This window comes from Chelonoidis abingdonii, chromosome 1 (genome assembly GCF_003597395.2).
Source record: "Chelonoidis abingdonii isolate Lonesome George chromosome 1, CheloAbing_2.0, whole genome shotgun sequence".
Lineage (NCBI taxonomy): Eukaryota > Metazoa > Chordata > Testudines > Testudinidae > Chelonoidis > Chelonoidis abingdonii.
In genome coordinates, this window is record NC_133769.1 from 113,712,654 (window position 1) to 113,733,330 (window position 20,677).

Consider the following 20,677-nt stretch of genomic DNA (forward strand, 5'->3'; position numbering starts at 1 on the left):
ACTAACAACACACACAAAAACTTCCCTCCCTCAAGATTTGAAAGTATCCTGTCCCCTGATTGGTCCTCTGGTCAGGTGACAGCCAGGCTCACTGATCTTGTTAACCCTTTACAGGCAAAAGAGATATGAAGTACTTCTGTTTTATTAACTTTTACTTATCTGTTTATGACAACACCAATCACAGATGAAGATTGCATCCAGATAATACAGGATGGTGTGGTGTTCTTAAAATACAATTTATGAGTTTAACACTACTATTCGAAGTTGATTTAGAGAGGCACTTTTTACTTTAAAAAATAACCTGAGCATTTACATTGCTAATGTATGCTGCTTTTACATACTTCAGAAAATGCGATTTAGTATTTGTGACACTCTGTACCTCAAAATAGCACCCTGGATCCCCATATTTACCACTGTGATATGATTATATGTTTCGTACCAATTATGCCTTGTGAGGTATCATTTAAAAAGTCTTGATCTGCTGAACATTGCTATCCTGTTGGATTGTATGTACTATCACTGTATATGAAGTTATGAAGTATTGCTGTATGTTTGGTAATGAACTATGTGGAGAGTGGGGAACGCTCACAGCTAGCTTGTCAGTGGCAACAATGGAGCAACAATCACTGGCCAGACTGGCATTGATGGCCCATTACGAAGAATCTATTCTCTTAGAGACTCCTTAGAGAGCACATATGCAATGGTGGTGACCTAACCCTCCTCCCTCTCCCCCCCCACCACAGCAAGGATCCTTCTAGCAGCTGGAAGAAAGAAGAAAAGAGGGACAATGACATCACTACCTGGCCTCTCTCCTCCCCCATCTTAACACCTGGAAGACTGTCTGGAAGACAAAGACTTTGAACTGGGGAGATTGGTCCCAGGCTAGGAAGGGAATCCAGACTGTGTATTCAGAACTTGTGAGCTCCCTGTAATATCTATTAAGGTGAGAGACTGATTCTCTCTTAGAGACAGAAATGCAGTCTAAATTTTATTTAATTTCTTATGTAACCAATTTTGATCTGTATGCCGGCTACTTGTAATCACCTGAAAAAAAAAATCTTTCTGTAGTGAATAAATCCATTTTATATTTTACCTAAAACAGTGTGTTTTTGGTTAAAGTTCTCGGGAATATCAGCTCAGATTACCAAGGCTGGTGCTGGTCCACTTTCCTTTGACAGAGTGGTGAACTAACTAATGAGCTTGCACTGTCAAAGGGAGTCTTGAACATGTAAGATGGTATATTTCTGGCATGCAAAGCTGGGGTAATTGGCTGGTGCATCTCTGTATTATTCATGGGTAAGGCTGTGAGTCTTTCATGGAGATCACAGAAATCATGGATTCCATAACTTTTCGGGACCTCCGTGACTTCCACAGCTGCAGCCGCTGGGGTGGTCCCGGGCCAGCTTCACCAGCTGCTGCTCTGGTAGCCCCAGGCAATGGGTTCTGGGCACTGCCCCGGAGCAGTAGCAGGGCCCCGGGCTGCCCCCCCACCCACTCAAAGGAGCAGAAGTGGCAGCAGGGGGGCCCCAGGCTGCCCCCCACCCAGAAGAGCAGCGGCGGCGGCAGGGGGGGACTCAGGCCACCCCTCTGCCTGGAGGAGCAGCAGCGGCAGTAGGTGGGACTCGGGCCACCCCTCCCACCTGGAGGAGCAGCAGTGGCAGCAGCAGGGACTCGGGCCACCCGCTCCCTCCCACCCAGAGAAGCAGCAGCCGCCACCAGAGCACCTTCCCCCCAGCAGCAGCAGCTGCTGGAGCGCCCCCCCCACCTCATTCCTCAGCACCTAAGATTTAGTTAGGGTTATTTTTAGTACAAGTCATGGACAGATCACCAACCATGACTTTTTGTTTATTGCTCCTGACCTGTATGTGACTTTTACTAAAAATACCCGTGACTAAATCATAGTCTTATTCATGAGTGGCTCTGGGAGCATTCATGCAATTTCACTGGGTGTGGGGCTCCATATGCTGATGGCTAAGTGATCCCAGCACATGGAGGAGTTTGCTGTTTGTCACTGGCATAGCCTTGTGAGAGACAGCCCAGGTTGGAGAATTAAGGGGAAACAGTGGTCCCACAGCTCCAGGTTGTACTCCGGGATCCTGTCACAGTATTTTACTAATATGATACACAGCACAAAATAAAGGAGACAGACTGTACTATCTCTAAGGCAGAATGTAGTTTATATATACTACAGCTTTTAAACCATTACTGAAGTAAATCATACTTCCCCCTCCCCTAAAATTGAGCAATTTAATATTTGGGTTCACATTTAGTATCAATTTTTTTTATTTGATGAATACAAAAAGATGAATTTCTCATATACGCTATTAAATACTTTATTATAATGGAATAAGGAATGCAAGCTTAATGTTAAGCATTACTTTATTTTATGCTGCTTAGGTGTTATTTAATTATATTTCCTTGCTCTATAGAAAATGTTTAGCTCTCTCTGTGTTGGTGCATGATAACCACCATTTTATTTTGAACCCTGTGGGAGCTTACCCTGCCTAGACACCTGGTGCTCTGTATCTCAAATTTACCCTCCTCCTGTACCCCTGGAGGAATTCATGCCATACAGCTAGTGTTTGAAACTAGAATTTTCTCAGGCTTGTTAATAAACCAAGTCTGTTCAACCCCTCGCCCCCAGATCAGGGTTCTCATGTAGCCTTTGTTATCAATGTTTCCTGCTAACTGTACTCGGGCTCTGTCCAGCTCCCACTGGGCAGTGAGTGATGTCATTCCCACTGTGGTTCTTTCCTAGGCAACAGTTCTTCTGTAATCTGCTGTGCAGACCCCCCCACCAGGAGTTCCACAGCCCCTCATCTCCTCTTGAGCAACAGGCCCTGCTTCTTATTTCCTGCCTTGCACATGACACACACAAAACATGCATGCATGCACGCCCTACACTGCAAGCATGTCTGCATTGCCTGCAGGCAGTTATGACCCTTTCTTGGTAGAAGGATTAATATTTCACCTGCCAATCCAGGGATGAGGCCTGTGCACCCTGTCACAACCCTTAGGGCTCTTCTATCCCAGTTCCCACCTATTCTTCCTCCAACTGTTACCTGGACTGAGATAAGCAGGTATTTTAGGATTTTCTTGGATGTTGCAGGAATCAAGAATTCCTTAACTCTTCTAAAAATGCCCCTGATTTTTGACACTTGGAGTACTTTGTAAATGGGTGTCTGGATGTGACGGAAGCAAGAGAACTTAGGGAGGTTAAACAGTAGGAACTCAGCTCACTGAGGTGACATAGGATCGGACCAGTGTACTACCGGTGAAAACTTTTTGCTAACGAGTTGTCACCTTTTCTTGAGGCAGAGAGATTTTTAAGAAGTAGGTTGGATTAAATACATTGAGTTTGGGCTGACAACCGCTATGTCTAGTGTTATCACAGCACAGGCACACTTCCAGTGATTTGCACTAAAGATGGAAAATAAAAGCTTATCCACAGTACAAAATCCCCATTACACAATATTTTAAAATTTATACCACTCTGGCTTGCTCTTTTAACATGACTTTCCCTTGAAAAAATGCCATGACAACACCATTCTAAAAATAATCCAGAACCAGGTGTTAATTACTAAATGATAAAGTTAAAACATGGAATAAAAGGAATTCTACTTTATTGTAGACTAGAAAGCAACAATAAAATCATGAGGTTATTGCACAATAATTGCATAAGCATTCATTTGCACCAATTCCTGTATTTCAGGCAACAGACTCACCAGGTAGCATGTAATCTTAAAGGCCTACTGCTCTCATTCAGCTGAAGGTTTCACATGTGAGTAATCCCATTGACTTCACTGAAACAACCCATGTGCTTAAACTAAGGACATGCTCAATTCCTCTATTAAACAAAACCCTGATGAATAGTAGAGCTGCAGACAATTTTTCCCAACAGCAGAACTTCCTTGGAGCATTTTAATGGCAAAGTGTCTTCTATCTCAGGCATGTAACAATTTCAACGCTAGCTCAGAGCCATTATTAAAAGGCTTAATATCTTTCAAAACAATTCTTACCATTCTTGCATTCTTTTCTCAAGCTCCGGAAGCAAGAATTTACTGTGGAAGGCATTGATTGATGAAATATTAGAAAAGATTTTATTGACCACCTCAGCTGGAAATGAACCCCTGTTAGCTTCCTCCGATAGTTTGCCATAGAATACCTGCAACACAGAAGAACTTAAAAGTTAACAGGCCAATGTGCATTTCTGTTATCTTTAAGTGGTACACAGCAGACAAACCCCCCTTCCCCCACCCCCAAGCATTTCTTGATGGTTACTTTTGTAGCTCAACTGTGGGAGCATCCAAAATTACTGAACTGTCATCGGCCCCCTTCCCCTCCCCTTCTTCAGGTATCAGTGGAACTCCCTGCCTCAGTGTGCCCTCCAGGAGCCAGAGGAGCAGTGAAGCCCTGAGGAGTAAGGCACTTCCAGAATGCATTGGATGCAAGTGATGTCATCATACTTTGCTTTCTTTCAGTTTGGACTACAGACACTCTTTCTATCTGCTGACTGGCCTTTCTTTCTGGCCTCCTTTCCAGTCCTCCATCCTATCTTCTTTTCCTTGCCGCTCCCTCAACACCCCCTTTCCCTTCCTACTTCCATACTCTTGTTAATTCATCCCCTTGATGCTCCCTTGTTGCCCCACACTGTCTCATAAAACACTGAGCTCAGCATGACCTTTTGCAGCATCACCCTGAGCACTTTGCTTGTACATTGGATCCCCTTGTCCTTTTAGGATATGAGTGCTTTGGAGACAGGGGCTGTGTCTTCATGTGTGTTTCAAGACATCTAACAGAACAGGGCTCTGATTTTGAATCTGCCTTTTGGTACTACAGCAGTAGAATTAAAAAAAAACCCCACCACCTACAGAATCATAGAAATGCAGGCATGGAAGGGCTTATAAACATTACGTAAGTATTATTTTAACCAAATTTAAGGAAATAAGCTCAGCCGCCACCATTCTCTTTTCTTTTCATGATGCTGGTAGTTTTAGGTGCTACCTGTAAACTTCAGAATTTTGCCTGATATTTTGGAAAAACGTGAATGCAGAAATGCATCTAAAATTGGGATAGTTAAAATACTTCTACAATGCCAGTCAAAAGAGACTAAAAGAATATGCCTTACTGTGATTTCTTGTGTCCCTAAAACAATGCTCTTATTTGCAAGAAAGGTCTATTTTCAACACAATGTGTTCATGTAAGACAGCTATGTAAATCATTTCCCTCATATTCACGAGAACCAAAACTGATATGCCTAAGCAGTCTGACAGCTACTAGCTGTTTAATGTAGCAATCAGGACTTTTAAGACGTGATTTTGATTTACAGGCCCATGCACTAGACCAGGAAAAGATCAACATGAAATAAAGATGAAGAACAAGGTTAGTTGACAAAGCAATGCATGACCAGAGATATTTAGGTATAGTCAGGGCCGGTGCAAGGATATTTTGCACCCCAGGCGAAATTTCCACCTTGTGCTCCCTCCCCCCAGAGCATCACTTATTAGAAACTTTCAAAAACGAATACTGCATAATGTGGCATTGTTCATTAGAATTAATACACATTCAGCTTGAAAATTTATTCATTTCATTATTTATTCTACATATTTTATGAAAATAAATGAATAACCTGACAGGGTGTGGGGCTGGTTGGCTTTGGGCACAGGGGTGTGGCAGGGGTTGGCTGGAGACAGGGGAGTGCAGCAGAGCTGGCTGGAGACATGGAGTATGGGGCTGGCTGGCTGGCTTCAGCCAGGGCAGGGGATGCAGAGCTGGTTGGCGATGTGATGTGGGGTTGGCTGGAGACAGGGGGTGTGGGACTGGCTTCGGGCATGTGGGTGCAGCAGGGTCTAGCTGGAGACAGGGATATAGGACTGGCTGGAGGCAGGGTGGCTGGTACCAGGGCCGTTCTTAGATATTCTAGGGCCCTATACAGCCCCCCCGCGGGTGTAGGTGTGTGCTGCCCCAGGCCTCTGGGTGGGAAGCAGGGGGGCCCCAGGCCTCCAGGGGGCGGGGCTCACTTGGGAGGCAGGGGGAAACCACCCTCCCAGCATTCACCAGCGGTGCATCTGGGGCCAGGTCTCCGCACTTCCCCCCCACTGGTGAGTGCAAGCCAGGCCCTGCTGCAAAGCTCAGGGGAGTGGGGGCGGGGCAGAGGAGGGGAGGGGCCCTGGGGAAGAGCCAAAGCAGCAGGGAGCAGTGCAGTGCCCCTGGCGGCCAGAGAAGGAATGACAATTTCCCAGCCAGCTGATCAAAGCCACAGCGCCACCTAGTACAGTGGCAGGAAGAGGATTACATGTTTAGCCGGTGCTGGGCGAGCATCCCAGACATTTTGGGCACTGCTTTCTGGCGGTCTCAAATCTTGGCGCCCTAGGCGGTCACCTAGTTTGCCTAGTGGTTGCCACCGGCCCTGGGTATAGTGGGTATATATGAGAAAGTAGGCAGGCTCAAAGAAAGATTTAGAGAACTGCAGATTGACATTTAATGATTAATATAGTTTGAAGCTGTTAAAAGTGCACACGCTCAATTCTTCCATCACAGAATAAGCTCACACTGTGGTCTACCTAAACACAAGAATTCAGTTTCTATGTCCATCAGGGACCAGTATGTTTTGCAAACATTAAAATTATTTAAAAACAAAAACAAAAAAAATGAAGTAGTTGTTGCAAATGACTGTTTTGTTGAAAGAATGAGAAGGCAAAAACCCACAATCCCTCAACGTGGTTTTTACAAATAGATAAAGCTCACGTGAACTGCAGTATATGTAAGTAAAAGAATGAAGCATTTCTTAAAGCAAAATTCACCTTGTCTAAGAGGTCAAGTCGGCTGACGTAGGCTCTTTCTGTATGCAAAAGCTCATCAGCAATTTTGTGACGTTTCTGCTCATCTGTCTCCTGAAAAAAACAGAAGATTCTTTTTCTAAATAGTTCAAGGTAATTCAATTCATGTTCTACATTTAATTAGTAACTTTTTTTTTTGCAAACACAAACTAATTCAAAATGACAACGTTCCCAAAGGATTTAGCAGGAAGTAAAAATCAGGAGCAGTGCAGAACAAACATGTAACAGTTTTCCTGTTTGTGCAGATGGCTTTATATTATTACTAGGTATTTGCCAAACCCTTCCATACTCCCCACCCCCAGGTTCCTACCCAGTTGAACAACTAGTTAATGATAATTATCATTAACATTTCAGAGCTGTATGAATTACTTCCTATTTTTTGCCAGATGAATTCAGCCCTTTTGTTGTCGTTTCCAATATAGTTTAAACTGACTGTTCTTTGCACAACTTTGTTAATCAAAATTATTGCACAAACATTTTATATACACAATCAGCCTATGGATTCCAGATGAAAGGTTAGCTGCAGTACGAGTATTCACTAGAGCTGTGCAGGAAATGGATTTTTTGTTTCGTGGGAAATTCCACAATTCTGAATTCCCCCCCTACTGAAATTCCAAAAAATAAATATTCCAGAACGATAGAAACATTTTGTTCCAATTTCAATTTTTTTAAAGTTTATTAAAAACCAGAAAAGAATTGCAACGGAGTCATTCTGAAACAGAAAAACTAAAATGCTCCATTACAAAAAGCTTGAAACAGAACATTTAAACCTCAGGGGGAAAGAAATTAAATCAATGCTCCCACACAACATTTTGATTTTGATGAAACGGCATTCTCCAACGGAAAAACCTTCCATTGGAAAATTTTGGAACAGCTCTACTATTCAGTTGTGTGGCTGTTCACCTTATTCACATGGAGTGAAATCCCGGCCCAATTAAGTCAATGGGAGTTTTGTTATTGGCTTCCCTGGGGCGAGGATTTCATCTAAGGTATTGTTTCCACTACCTGGCTGTAAGAGTAAATCTTTTATTAAGATGAGGGTTTGAATAAGTAATTTCTGGTGCAAATCTTCGAGCAAACACATTTTCATGACTAAAACACACGCATGCTAAAGACATCTCTGCAAATGTTTGCAGAACAGTGAAGTACATCGCTTTTATTCGATAGTCTGTTAGCGGCTCATTTTTTGTAGTATTCACCCAAGCTTTAATGCTATTACCATCCTTGTATATCTTAGTATCTGCAAGTAACTGAAACACACTTCGGTCCTAAGCTTCAGGGCTGCTACCAATCATATTGCTGCATGCCAAAACTTCTCCCTTCAGACTTAAGTAGCTGCTTCAACAAGATAGTCTCCATGAATCTGCTTACCCGTATAATGGGCACTGTATTACTGGAGTTTATAAAATAGCATTCCTACAGTCTACATGCACTCAGAAGCACTGCAGAGACCAGAAAAGCTTAAACTACAGGATGCTGTAGGTTAGTATCAGGGGTGAAAGTAACTTAAATGACTTACGGGTACGCCAGACTCCTGAGCAGGGACGTGGCCTCAACCAGAAGAGGTGAGGCCTTTCAAGATTTAAAGGCCCTGGAGCTCCAGCTGGGAGCCCCAGGGCTTTTAAATCACCCCGGAGCTAATAGGTGGAGAGGCGGCTGGGAACCCCAGGGCTCACAGGTGAATTAAAGGGCCCGGGGCTCTGGCTGCTGCAGAGCTCCGGCTGCCGCAGAGCTCTGGGCCCTTTAAATCACCACGGGAGCCCGGCTACCGGAGCTCCGGTGGCACTTTAAAGGGCGCGGGGCTCCCTGCAGTGGCCAGAGCACCAGGCCGTTTAAATCCATGTCTGAGCCCAGCTGCCAGAGCTCTGGTGGTGCTTTAAAGGGCCTGGGGCTCACCACAGTGGCTGGAGCCTTGGGCCCTTTAAATCACTGCTGCAGAAGCTGGTCCAGTCCGGCACAGCATACTGGCTCTTGCCAGTACACCGTATCTTACCGTACTGGCTTACTTTCACCTCTGCTGATAATTTACAGATAAAGTCTTACATTTGGACTTTAGAGGCTACAAAGATCCTTGTTCTTTCTGCAAAAATTATTTGCCCCCTCCCCCCCAAAAAAATCCCAGCAGTTTCCCCAAGTGTGCATGAAGAACCATTTCACTACATATTTTCAGGGGACTATTTTAGTCCACATTATTTGCATATTTGTACGTATTACAGAACCTAGTTAAAGGAAAAAGCATGCAACTAAAAGAACAGACTTGTTAAAATAATGTAACTGCGATACTGTCAAGCAGCATTAAAAGCATCGTGAGTTAGGGTCCTCAAATGTGGGAGATTAAAAAAAAAACTCCTACCATTTTTAAGCCAAATACATTTTAAAAAAAGTTTGCCCTCTGCTTTTTGCCCTTTTAAGAAGCTTCCCACAACCAAAGGGTGAGAGCATTTCAGGTCCAGAATTTAACCTGAAACGTACACACACACAAACAACATGGAGTCCTTGTGGCACCTTAGAGCCTAACAAATTTATCTGGGCATAAGCTTTCGTGGGTTAAAACCCACTTCATCAGATGCATGGAGTGAAAAATACCATAAGCAAAATGTATATTATAGCACATGAAAAGATGAGAGTTGCCTTACCAAGTGGGGGGTCAGTGCTAACGAGGCCAATTCAATTACGGTGGAAGTGGCCTATTCTCAACAGTTGACAAGGACTCCTTGTTGTTTTTGCTGATGCAGACTAACTTGGCTACTACTCTGAAACCTGTCACCACACAAACGTGTGCATGAATTTCCACTCTGGGCCATCTCCTAACCCCTGGGGTGGAGAAGCTGCCATTCTGTCCTCTTTGGTCCTCTGCTGGATCATCACCCTGGTCTTCCCCCCTCCGCCCCCCCCCATCCCATTTCCTTCACTGTCCCACTGACTTCTGTCTCCTGTCCCCATATTTTCCCTCTTTTTCCCCCTTCATATTTTCCCCACAGTTACCTTCTCTTCCTTTGAAGCCTTATTCGTCTCTTCCTGAACCTTTTCATTTTCCCATCTCGTTTAGTCTTCTTCTATGTCTTATGTTCCTCTGAACCACCTTAGCCTCCCTCTTGCACCCCACATTCTCCTCTCCAGTCTCTTCTCTGGACCCTGTGGTAAATGGACACCCAATTTCCCTCTCCCCTCATCTTCTCCTGCTCCCACATTGGCCCCTCTCCCCTAAATATGCTCCTGAATCCTACGCCGCCTCTGTCTCCTGCCGCACCTTTCTTCTCTGTGCTCGTCAGGGCTGGTCTACATGGGGAAATTTACCATCCTAATTATATCATTTCCTTTTATGCTGCTTTGGAAATGGTATAAGGTAAACTAGACAAAGGTGCTCTTGTTCCAGAATGGGAGTGTCCATGTGGGGAGTTGATTCTGGTAAACTATACTACTGTAGTTACAGCAGTATAGTTTACCAGAATCATGTTAGTAAATGTGCTCACGTAGACAAGCCCTGAAACTCCAACCACGCCTTCTCCTAGTCTCCCACTCTATACTCCGATTCAGTTATTCTCAGCCTTCTGCTGCCACTGCCATCCCCATGCATGTCCTCACTCTCCTCTGCTCCCCAGATTCTCCTTCTCCTCATGGTGTCCTGACTAGTCCCCCCAACCACAAAAGTCTAAACAAGGAATATTTTGTATAAAACAAAACAGAACAAAAAAACCAACAATTTCTGACTATGATCAGTATTGTGGCAAACTTCTAACGATTTACAATTAGATTTCTTTTAGTTGTATACAAAAAACTTACAATTTTATGTAACAAAAATGGAACATACAGATAAGAATAGTACGATATACAATGTACTGAGCCACAGCATGCTTTCTTGGTTAAGCAAAACTATCTACTGACCTCAGTAAAGAGGTCTGCTTAAAAAAAGGATGGCTTGATATAGCTCTAGGAAATCATCTATTACATGAAATATCACAAAGGAACATAAGAAAAAGAAGTATTCTCTATTATACACAAAATATTAATATTCAATGAAAACTATAAGATTCCAAAATGTTGATTAACAAGGTGTTGGGGAGAGGGGGTGCGGGCTCTGGGAAGGAGTTTGGGTGTGAGAGAGGACTCTGGGCTGAGGCGGGGTGGGGGTACAGGAGAGAGTTTGGGGTGCAGGGTCCTGGTGGCGCTTACCATGGCTCCTGGGAAGCGGCCACCAGGTCCCTGCAGCCCCTAGATGAAAGGGAGGCCAGAGAGGCTCCATGTCCTGCCCTCGCACCCACAGGCACCTCCCCTGCAGCTCCCATTGGTTGCTGTTCCCAGCCAACATGAAGCTGCAGAGCTGAGCCTCGGGGCAGGAGCAGCATACGGAGCCTCCTTGGCCGCCCATGCATCTAGGGGCTGCAGGGACCTGGTAGTGCTTCTGAGAGCCACACTGAGCTAGGGCAGGCAGGGAGCCTGCCTTAGCCCTGTGCCCCTGCTGCACCACCAACTGGACTTTTAACGACCTGGTTGGTCGTGGCAACGGAGCCACCAGGGTGGGTCCCTTTTTGACCAGGAGTTCCGGTCAAAAAAGGGCTGCCAGGCAGCCCTATGCTGCTATGAGTTACCTGTTCCAACCAGTAATTTGGAATAGATAACTTTTGTGTTCAGTCTTTCAACAAACGGTTTTTTCAAAATATTTAACCACCCAGACGAGGTTGGGTGAAACCTTTGCTGTTTCACCCAACTCAACTGACAAAATCCATGCATCAGACAGGACTGCAAATAACTAATCAATTTACAGATGAAGTCTAAAATTATGCATTCTATGTGGTCTGGATACACATTTCTTACTACAAAGTTATTAATGTTACTCCCTCTCAGAATCATTTTACGGTGATACAAAATGAAAAAACAAATAGTTTGCATTTAAGTTATTGCCTGAACTGAGACGTTAAGCCATGATGAGAAAAAAGTCTGCAGAGATTAAAAAGACATACACTTCCATACTTAAAATATTAGCAGTATGTAGACATTCTTCATAATCCTGCAATAGACTTAGACATCCTATGAATTTACATCAAACTTTTTCTATGAATTACATCCTAATTTATTTGAGGCAGTTTCCACTGAAATTTGCAGATCAAAGTAAACTAATATCAATCCCTTACCAATAAAGCTTTTCCAGTTCTGCCAGCAAACATGAAGAGGGTATGGGAATATAGAATCTGATTCTTTCCTTTCCAGACTGAGTCCTTGCCTCAGAGAATTTACAATCTAATACAACAACTGACATACGAAGGGTGGAGAGAAAAAATACAAAGTATCTACCATCACTACTGCCAAACTCTCATTCAGAAATTGTCATTTGGACCCCAAAAAATAACAAGTGACCTAAAAGCAATGAAATTTTAAAATATAATTCATTTGAAGTTCCTTTTTATTTGACTTCTGTTTGAGCATTTAAGTCACACGGACTCTACATTTTCAAGCTTTTCTCTGTGATCAAGTGGGCTAGAAATTTAATTTAAATGAAGACTGATGGTCTCATGCAATCTCTTGGTTCCAGCAGCTGGGGCTTTAAAGCAAACACCACATATTATGAGTCTTGAGATAAAATCATGAGAGCTGGCATCATCATCTTATTTACTAAGTACATCTCTCTTCAGCTTCCCTTCAAGCTGCCAAATATTACCCACATAAGTGTATTGTATATCTATCCACCTTCAAGAAAGGGTATACAGATTTCATTACCCCTGAAGATAGGACAGCATTAGTTAAGACACTGCTGTCACCCCTATACGCAATGCTAAAGGGATGAAATTTTGAGTATTCTTCCCTAGGGAAATGCAGCAACATTCACACTCTGACTTCTGCCCCTTCAGGGAAGGCAAAGCCTGCGGCATAGAGATAAAAGGAGAGCTGTTTTCTCTCTCACACAAATGTGGCAAAAGGCATGTCCTTTTCGGGCAGAAAGTTCATTTTACAAGAAATTCTCCCCCTCTCTTCACAGACCAAAAGCACCACATCACATCTGCAGCATGCATGAACTCAGGGATACTTAAGTGTGTCTACAATATTGCAGCCTGCAGCACTGCCACTAAAAGCACATGTCAAACAAATGTTATATTTACTGAAAATATACAACTGATTTTCAACTCTCTAGAATACAATCATTTATATTCTGATTTTCCATTACATTCAAAATGTGTAGTCAGACTTTTTTCGGAGAGGTGTCTTCAGTTAGTTCTAATGGAACACTTCTCTCAGAATGTTCTCTCACACAGCTGTGGCATTCTTGTACTATTCAGCCTTCAGGTGTATAAAAAAAAAATCCTATTACAGAAGGTATTGCTGTAGTAGGACTGGCAATTTTCTTAAGATCTTCTCTTTAAAGGTCTTTTGTCATGTGTTATTTGCAGTTCTTGATTTTTTTCTTACATCCCGTAAAGTGTTTAAAACTCAACAAGTTCCATACAGGATTAATTTTGCAGCACTAACAGAACCAGCCTTTGCCAAGTCTAGTCACAATTTTGTCTGGATCCCTTTACAACCTGTAATTCCATAATGCCTCAGTCAGGTCTACCTGCTATAACACTGAGGCCAGGTCTACACAACGCGCGAAAATCGATTTTAGATACGCAATTTCAGCTACGAGAATAGCGTAGCTGAAATCAATTATCTAAAATCGATCTACTCACCCGTCTTCACCGCGCGGGATCGATGTGCGCGGCTCGCCATGTCGATTCCAGAACTCCGTTGGTTTTGGTGGAGTTCCGGAATCGATGTAAGCGCGCTCAGGGATCGATATATCGCGTCTAGATGAGACGCGATATATCGATCCCCGAGCAATCGATTGTAACGCGCCGATATGGCGCGTCATATAGACGTGGCCTGGGAAAAGGAACAGGGAAGTGCGTTCAGAATTAGCTCTTAATTATGAGCTCTGGCTTCACGTTACTCCCCAGCCTCAAACTCACCTCCATCCTCGAAGCAATGGATCAAATCTACTTATCTTCTTAAGATACATAAATTCAGAAAGCAAGGATATTCCCCTCTCCTCCTCCTATTTTCTTGAATTTTAGGACTGTTTCAAAGCATTAAATTGGTGGTCAAGGAATACAGCTGGTAGTCTACACAGTGGTTCTTTACCTTTTAGTACCGCAGCTCCATTGCCTCATTTTAAAACTTGGTGATTAGACACATCCATTTTTTATTTTTTCTGTATTTGACAATAGATTCGAGGAGGACACAAGAGCGTGAACAGTTCTGTGACTTTAAATGTCTACAGTTTAATTATATACACTGATCTACTCTAGGTTTTTAAAACTATAATTTGATTATATGGATTTTTGGCACGTTCAGACGCAGTAAGATTTTAGTGAGAAGAGTGGACCCATTACAAACTGCATAGTTGTATAATATTTGGTTGAATATCTGCTAGTTTCCAAGTGTAAACAATTTCTATGGTTAGTTTTCACAGAAATCACTGCTTAAAACTCATCCTTAAAGTGATAACTAGGAGAAAATAGAACCAGTATTTTCACAGCTTTATCACTGACTTCTTTGTACTCTCTAATAGAAATCCAGAATTCCTGGTTTATTGGATTTGAAAACTTAGTCTTCAGAGTGAGTTTATTTGAAAATTCTAAGATTTTCTTTTTAGATGAAATAACTAAGGTTGGAATGGAGTCAACTGTTACCAATATCAGATTTCGACTCCAATTGGTATTTGGAGATTCATGTCCAACTCCAGGAAAGTATTCATCAAAATGGAAATACAATCCAGAAAAAATGAGTTAATATTTGGTCTCAATAGAATTTTGATCACTTTCCCTCTTTTAAAAAAAAATTAAAAGTCTGATAACATCTCTAAATCTGGAAACATCTCAGTAGCTCTCTTTTCTATGTGGCATCTCCGAAGACAGATTTTTTTTTATAAATCCCCTGATTTTCTCTCATTCATATCTAGTATATCTGTATTCCTAGTTTGAAGTGTTAGGTTCTTTGCATTCAGTTTGCCTAATATGTCCATCAGGTAAATCAGTTATATGCGGTCAAGAAGCCCCCTTTACAAACATAATCTGCAAGGTCTGTTTTCCCAAGGGGGAAATTCTCATTTTAATCAATTTAAAGATGTGTTGTAAACACTTTCCCACATGACAACCACCTGACTTTACTGTGAAGGGAATGTAGTCAGAACCCATCTCAGCACATTATACTAAAAAAACGTGTTCACTGCCCAGGATTTTATTATATTATTTTAAAAACAATGTTGAGGGCTTCATGTATTTCAGGGTGCAACCTCTTTGATGCCAAAGCCTGGCGATGAATCATCCAGTTTCCACATTGCTGCTGTTGCCACTTGCTTTACCCATGGCTGAAACCCCAATAGTTTCTCCAGTTATAGCTGCTGCCCCATCCATGCACAGCCTGTCACACATAGCCCAGTTAAGACCTTCATCCATCATGAGTATTTCCTCACTGGTTCTTCAGGTCAGGGTTTCTTTGCAAAATAAAAAGTCCTTCATCTATTGTACTTGCTTTTATAAATCTCAGATAACACAGAAGTTGAGCCATGTTAGCTACGTCTGTGGTTGATCAAGATACAGTGCAAATATTGACTCTTCTTAAATTTGTTCTATCAATTGATCCTGGATGTTTTCTGCAAGGTCATCAATGCACCAATAGAAGGTGTTATTTGATAAAGAAATGGTTTTTCAGTGTCATGGCTGCTTGTTTCCCAAATCAGAATTCTACGTCTATTATTTCTGGAAGGAGACGGATCCTGCAAATGGTGTGTGCTTGTTTGCTTTTTGTAATCTGCATGGTCACATAAGATGCCTCTGAGGATTTGTCCTCTTTAGACATGACTTTTTTGGGGGGGAAGGATGCTTTAATTCTTCTAGTTTCTGAAGGAAAAATCATGGCTTTTGTTCAAGAATTCCAGGTGTTGGTTTCTAAATGCTCTTGGCTTCATACTTTCAATTACTAACATTTGAAAATAAATGACACTTGCTGCAGATGTTCTGCAGTAATACTGCGACATGAATATCCAGATCTAATGTAATATCATTGTGTTATCTACTTTTCTTCCTCTTCTGTTTAACTTTATTAAAATGACCTTCTTTGGTCAAAGATATGCTACATGTAGGCTTAGCACGTGGCAAAAATCATTCCATTATCAAGACAAGACACACCTGTCTCTACCTCAGTCTCCTTGCCCTATCTGCTGGCACTGGTGCTGGGAGCCTCTCAATAAGTTTATACTTCACACAGCAATCCCCCAGTCCGAGCAGACACATTTGGCTGGTGATAGAGTTGCCAATTCTGGTTGGATGTATTCCTGGAGGTTTCATCACATGATATAATCTTTAATTGAAAATTCATCTTTAATTCCTGGAGACTCCAGGATAGTCCTGGAGGGTTGGCAACCCTAGCCAGCAGGGCTCACACTACTGTTCTAAAAATAGCTGTGTAAACATTGTAGCTCAAGCTGGGAGGTTCACTGCCATGGGCAGTGATTCAGGCTTTGAAGAGCAGAGAGGAGGATGGGCTTCAGGGCCTGGAGCTCCAGCCCAAGTCTCAACTGTCTAGACAGCTATTTTTAGAGTGCTAGTATAAGGCCCACTAGTCCAAGTCTCTAGCCCTGGGCTGAGGCGGTGGAGGGAGGGGGAGGGGAGAGACGGATGGTTGTTTTGATGTAGAGTCCATGGGCACTACAGACATACCTTCTGTACTATATACTCCAGCAGGGGACTCTCAGCTGAGAGCTCACCCTTGGAATGGAGGACACAGAGACTGCCCCAGTCCCAACCGCAGCATAATTGAGAGTCCAATTTAATTGTGTCCTAATTAGGAACAAAAACAGCCATACAGATTAAAATTTGTTCCCAAACACTTGTGGCTCACACCTGAGCTCTCCAAGGGAACCACAGTACACAGTTTGGGAACCACTGTATTATGTTAAGAAAAATATCTACTGCTATTGATAATTGTTAGACTGCATTAACACTGTCCTGTTATATTTTTTTTTTTGCTATCAACTTAGGATGTTAGGCAAAAATAAAATTTCACACGCATTTCTTTTCCATACTGCTTCACAACATCATTTGCTTCTGCAGTTTCTTGAAGATGGTAACAAAAATCTGCACCCAAGACAGAATGAAGGTCTTGTTCATATTGCAAACGAATATATAGTTCAGAAACAGCTGTCATCTCTAATGTAATATACTGTGTATTGAATATTCCAGGGCTGGTATTTACTGTTCTAGATTTTAACCATTCTGACTTTGTGTCTGCTTCTTTATTCTTCTAGCACCAAAGGATAATGCATCCAGCCATAACTGGTTCAAATATTATGCCTATTCTTTTTGGTCAGTTAGGCCAGATAACATCTGTTTGTTATCCACAAGGCCAAGAGCAGGCACAGATGGGATTGCTCTCGTTAGCATTTTCCTCAGGCTTTTGCCCAGTTCCTTCCTGTATTTTATGTTCCAGCAGCCTCACATTTCTGCCTTTTCCTGTACATACTGCTAACACCTGTTGCATAATTTGGATTCCCATTCTGTATTGTCTAAGGAGTGCCTAGTGTATTATACTGGACTAGACATGCACATAAAAAGAAACAGGAATCACAGAACAGGAAGCAAAGAAATATAATAGAAGGTGTGGCAGGGCAAAGGTACCTTGGATTCCGATCAGGTCTATGCACAGATGGGATCCTAACACTCTTCATCAGCAACAAGTATAACCTCCCATTCACTGGCTAAGTTATTCAACTCTGCACATGTGAAAGTTTACTATGTACTGTTTATCCTGCACACACACAGCATCACCTCCTATGCAAAATTAAATGCCCAGTGATATGCTGTTTCTTCCATAAGTGAAAACCCAAAAGAAAATATGCAAGACAAAATTTGTGGGAACAAAATACACATCAGGGAAAAAAAAGCAGTACAGAATCATGAACGCCTACACACACAAACTGCTAAAATATATAATCCTATAGCAAACTGACAGGTAGGGAGAGAGACACATGGTGGGTGGGTGAGTGTGAGCGACATACACATTGAGCGTTGCTAATTCTGTCTGACAGGCCCTGTGTTATCAGAGATTGTCTTTTACTCAAGTATTAGTGGGCTGTGCTTTCAAGACCAAGAGCTGGGTTCTATTCTTCTCTTCCCTCTGAAGTTCCAAGTGACTCTGGTGTGCAGCAAAGCAGCAATCACACAAATCTAGCTGGCCATGGTTTTGTTACAATACAGTGACTCATGTACTACATACTCATCTGAATTTTGAAACAGGATGTGATTTTTTTTTGCAGTTATATTTTCCAAGACCAATTCACTTTCACCCACTCATTTCCTCTTAACAATAATAAAAGAAGTCTCTACTAGGAAATCTCAGATTCATCCCCAGTGTAATTCCACTGACTTCAATGGGATTTCAACAAGGGATAAATGTATTTCTTCATCCCTCATGTCTAGCTGAGACATCCCAGTGGTTTCCCATTGTCTTGCTAGATCCGTTCAGAGGGTTATACTCGAGCTAAGCTCTCACAAGCCAGTTCTGTCTCCAGATGTCTTGATGCTGCTGTGTTAGTGTGTGTTTTTTTTGCCACTCCAGCCATTTGTTCCTCCACCCTCTCTCATGGCACAAACAACATGACTAGACATGCAAATTCAGGTCAGTTACAGTCTTTTCCACAAATATCCTCTCTTACCTCCTTCACCAAACAATTTGGAAGGGTTGCCAAATTTTGCATATTCAAGATCTTTAAGGAGTCCCAGTTTTGGTGCACTGGGACATCATAAAACAACAAAGAATCCTGTGGCACCTTATAGACTACAGACATTTTGGAGCATGAGCTTTCGTGGGTGAATACCCACTTCGTCAGATGGATGCATGCATCCACGAAAGCTCATGCTCCAAAACGTCTGTTAGTCTATAAGGTGCCACAGGATTCTTTGCTGCTTTTACAGATCCAGACTAACATGGCTACCCCTCTGATACTGGGACATCATAATGTCACTGCACAGCACATAACCTGGGTCTATTTCCACAGGTTAAAAGTATTCAGCATTTTCAAAAGTGCCTCATTAAAAGGCTAATCTATTGTTGAAACGTTTTTGGTTTTATTTGATTTTATTTATTTGCAGAGCTGGTCACATTTTTTCAAAATTTAAAAAAATAAATCAGGGGAAAAAATCAAAAACATCTTCCTTTTTGAATAGTTCTATAAAACTTCTTTTTTTTATACGAAACACCTGGAAAAAAAAACCCACAGGAACAGTTATATGCAACGAAAAAATACAAAAGGTAATTTTACCTTTGCTTCTACATGCTCATCTTCCTTACTGAGTTCCTCATTCTGCTTTTCCTCTACATTAGTATTAGTTTCTACAGTTTCATTTTCAGATGGGAACAGTGTCCTCCTGCCTGGAGCCCTGCAGCAGTCAAGAGTTTGTCCTGTGCAGATCATTGTAGCTTGCAGTGATTCTGTAGTAGTGCTTTCTTGTTCCCCATTTACTAAGTTACTGTTGACTGCAATACCTGAAGCTGGAGTGGATGTATTGGTGCTATGTTCCAGTAATTTATTGTCATTGCATTCCATCTGGCTTTGTGCTACTACTCCATTGGCCGTGTGTTTCTGTACAACCTGAGTTTGATCTGTATTATTTCCCTGCTTTTGTAGTGGGTGTTGGGAGATGAGTTTTGGCTGAGGTGATGCTGACTCATATCTTCCTTGAGATTTAGCAACCTTTACAACAGAGGATTCTTTCTTCAAATCACTAGGACTTGAGGGACTAAAAGGTTAAAAAAAAAAAAGAAAAAAAAAAGAAAAAGGAAAAAAGTTAAGGGAATCATTAGAAAAGTGTTTTATTTTAGGATGGCATTTATATTGCACAACTTTAAATTTCTTCAAAGATATTTTTTATTTGCTAATATTAGAAATGTTCAGTTATGCAGAACATGTCTAATATCGGCCTTCCATGATGTAATGCCATATTTAATTCAACAAGTCACAAGGGCAACAGTACACATCTTTCTAGAAATTAAAATGGTGTCCATTATCTGCCTGTTAATAAAACAACTTATGACACTCTTCACTAGTAGAACTCAAAAGAACATTACAAAGGTGGCCCGTATTGTTATCCCCATTGTACAGACAGGGAAATGGAGGCACATAGGTGAAGTGACTTGTCCAAGGTCACTCAGCAGGCCAGCAGCAGGGCTGGAAATAGAATACAGATTTCCTAAATCCCAGTCCAATGCTCTGTCCAGGGCTACACTTAAGTGTGCAAGAAACATTCTTTTAATTTTTCCCTGTTCCTTTCTTTATCAGAATACAGTAAAAGCTTTATATTCTTAATCTAGCTCTACATGCTTATCGCAGGTCAGTCAACCTATTTAGTGCCACCCTTTCAGATCCTTGTCACTATCAAGAGGAAAGCTCTCTCTCTCTTTGAGCCTCATCAGTTCAGGTCAGTCCCAAATATGCATCTGTCCCTGGCATGTACCCCAAATTTTATCTTTCTGCAGTATTGGGCTACTGTTAACATTAAAGATACTCTATGAAATAAAGTTATATTGCACTATTGTAAAATCACTAGGATGAAAAGGAATACTTGCATGTTAATGTTTTACTTGAAATTCATATTTACCAAAAATAAATTTTAAGAACTGTGGTGACAAAACTATTTTGTATAAAGTGATAAATAATGCAGTTTTCCTACTGCATTGTTTGTAATATGTGAAGACCATTAATTCCATTGCAAGATTAATTTAGAAGAGCTAGAAACATCAGGTTTACTACCAAATAACTCTTCCTTAAAATAATGACTAGAACCATATTCTGGACTCTATAGGTTTAT

At 41.8% G+C, this 20,677-nt stretch overlaps 1 protein-coding gene across 4 annotated transcripts in view; it reads right to left on the bottom strand.

Annotated features, from left to right (window-relative positions):
- Positions 1 to 20,677, bottom strand: part of FGD4 (FYVE, RhoGEF and PH domain containing 4) — a 222,916-nt gene that overhangs the window by 41,681 nt on the left and 160,558 nt on the right. For all 4 annotated transcript variants that reach the window (XM_032778924.2, XM_032778926.2, XM_032778925.2 and 1 more), the window contains exons 4-6: positions 19,132 to 19,609; positions 6,804 to 6,893; positions 4,020 to 4,165 (exon numbers count right to left, since the gene is read on the bottom strand). In XM_032778924.2, coding sequence (XP_032634815.1) covers positions 4,020 to 4,165; positions 6,804 to 6,893; positions 19,132 to 19,609 — 714 coding nt within the window. The remainder of the gene's footprint in view (positions 1 to 4,019; positions 4,166 to 6,803; positions 6,894 to 19,131; positions 19,610 to 20,677) is intronic.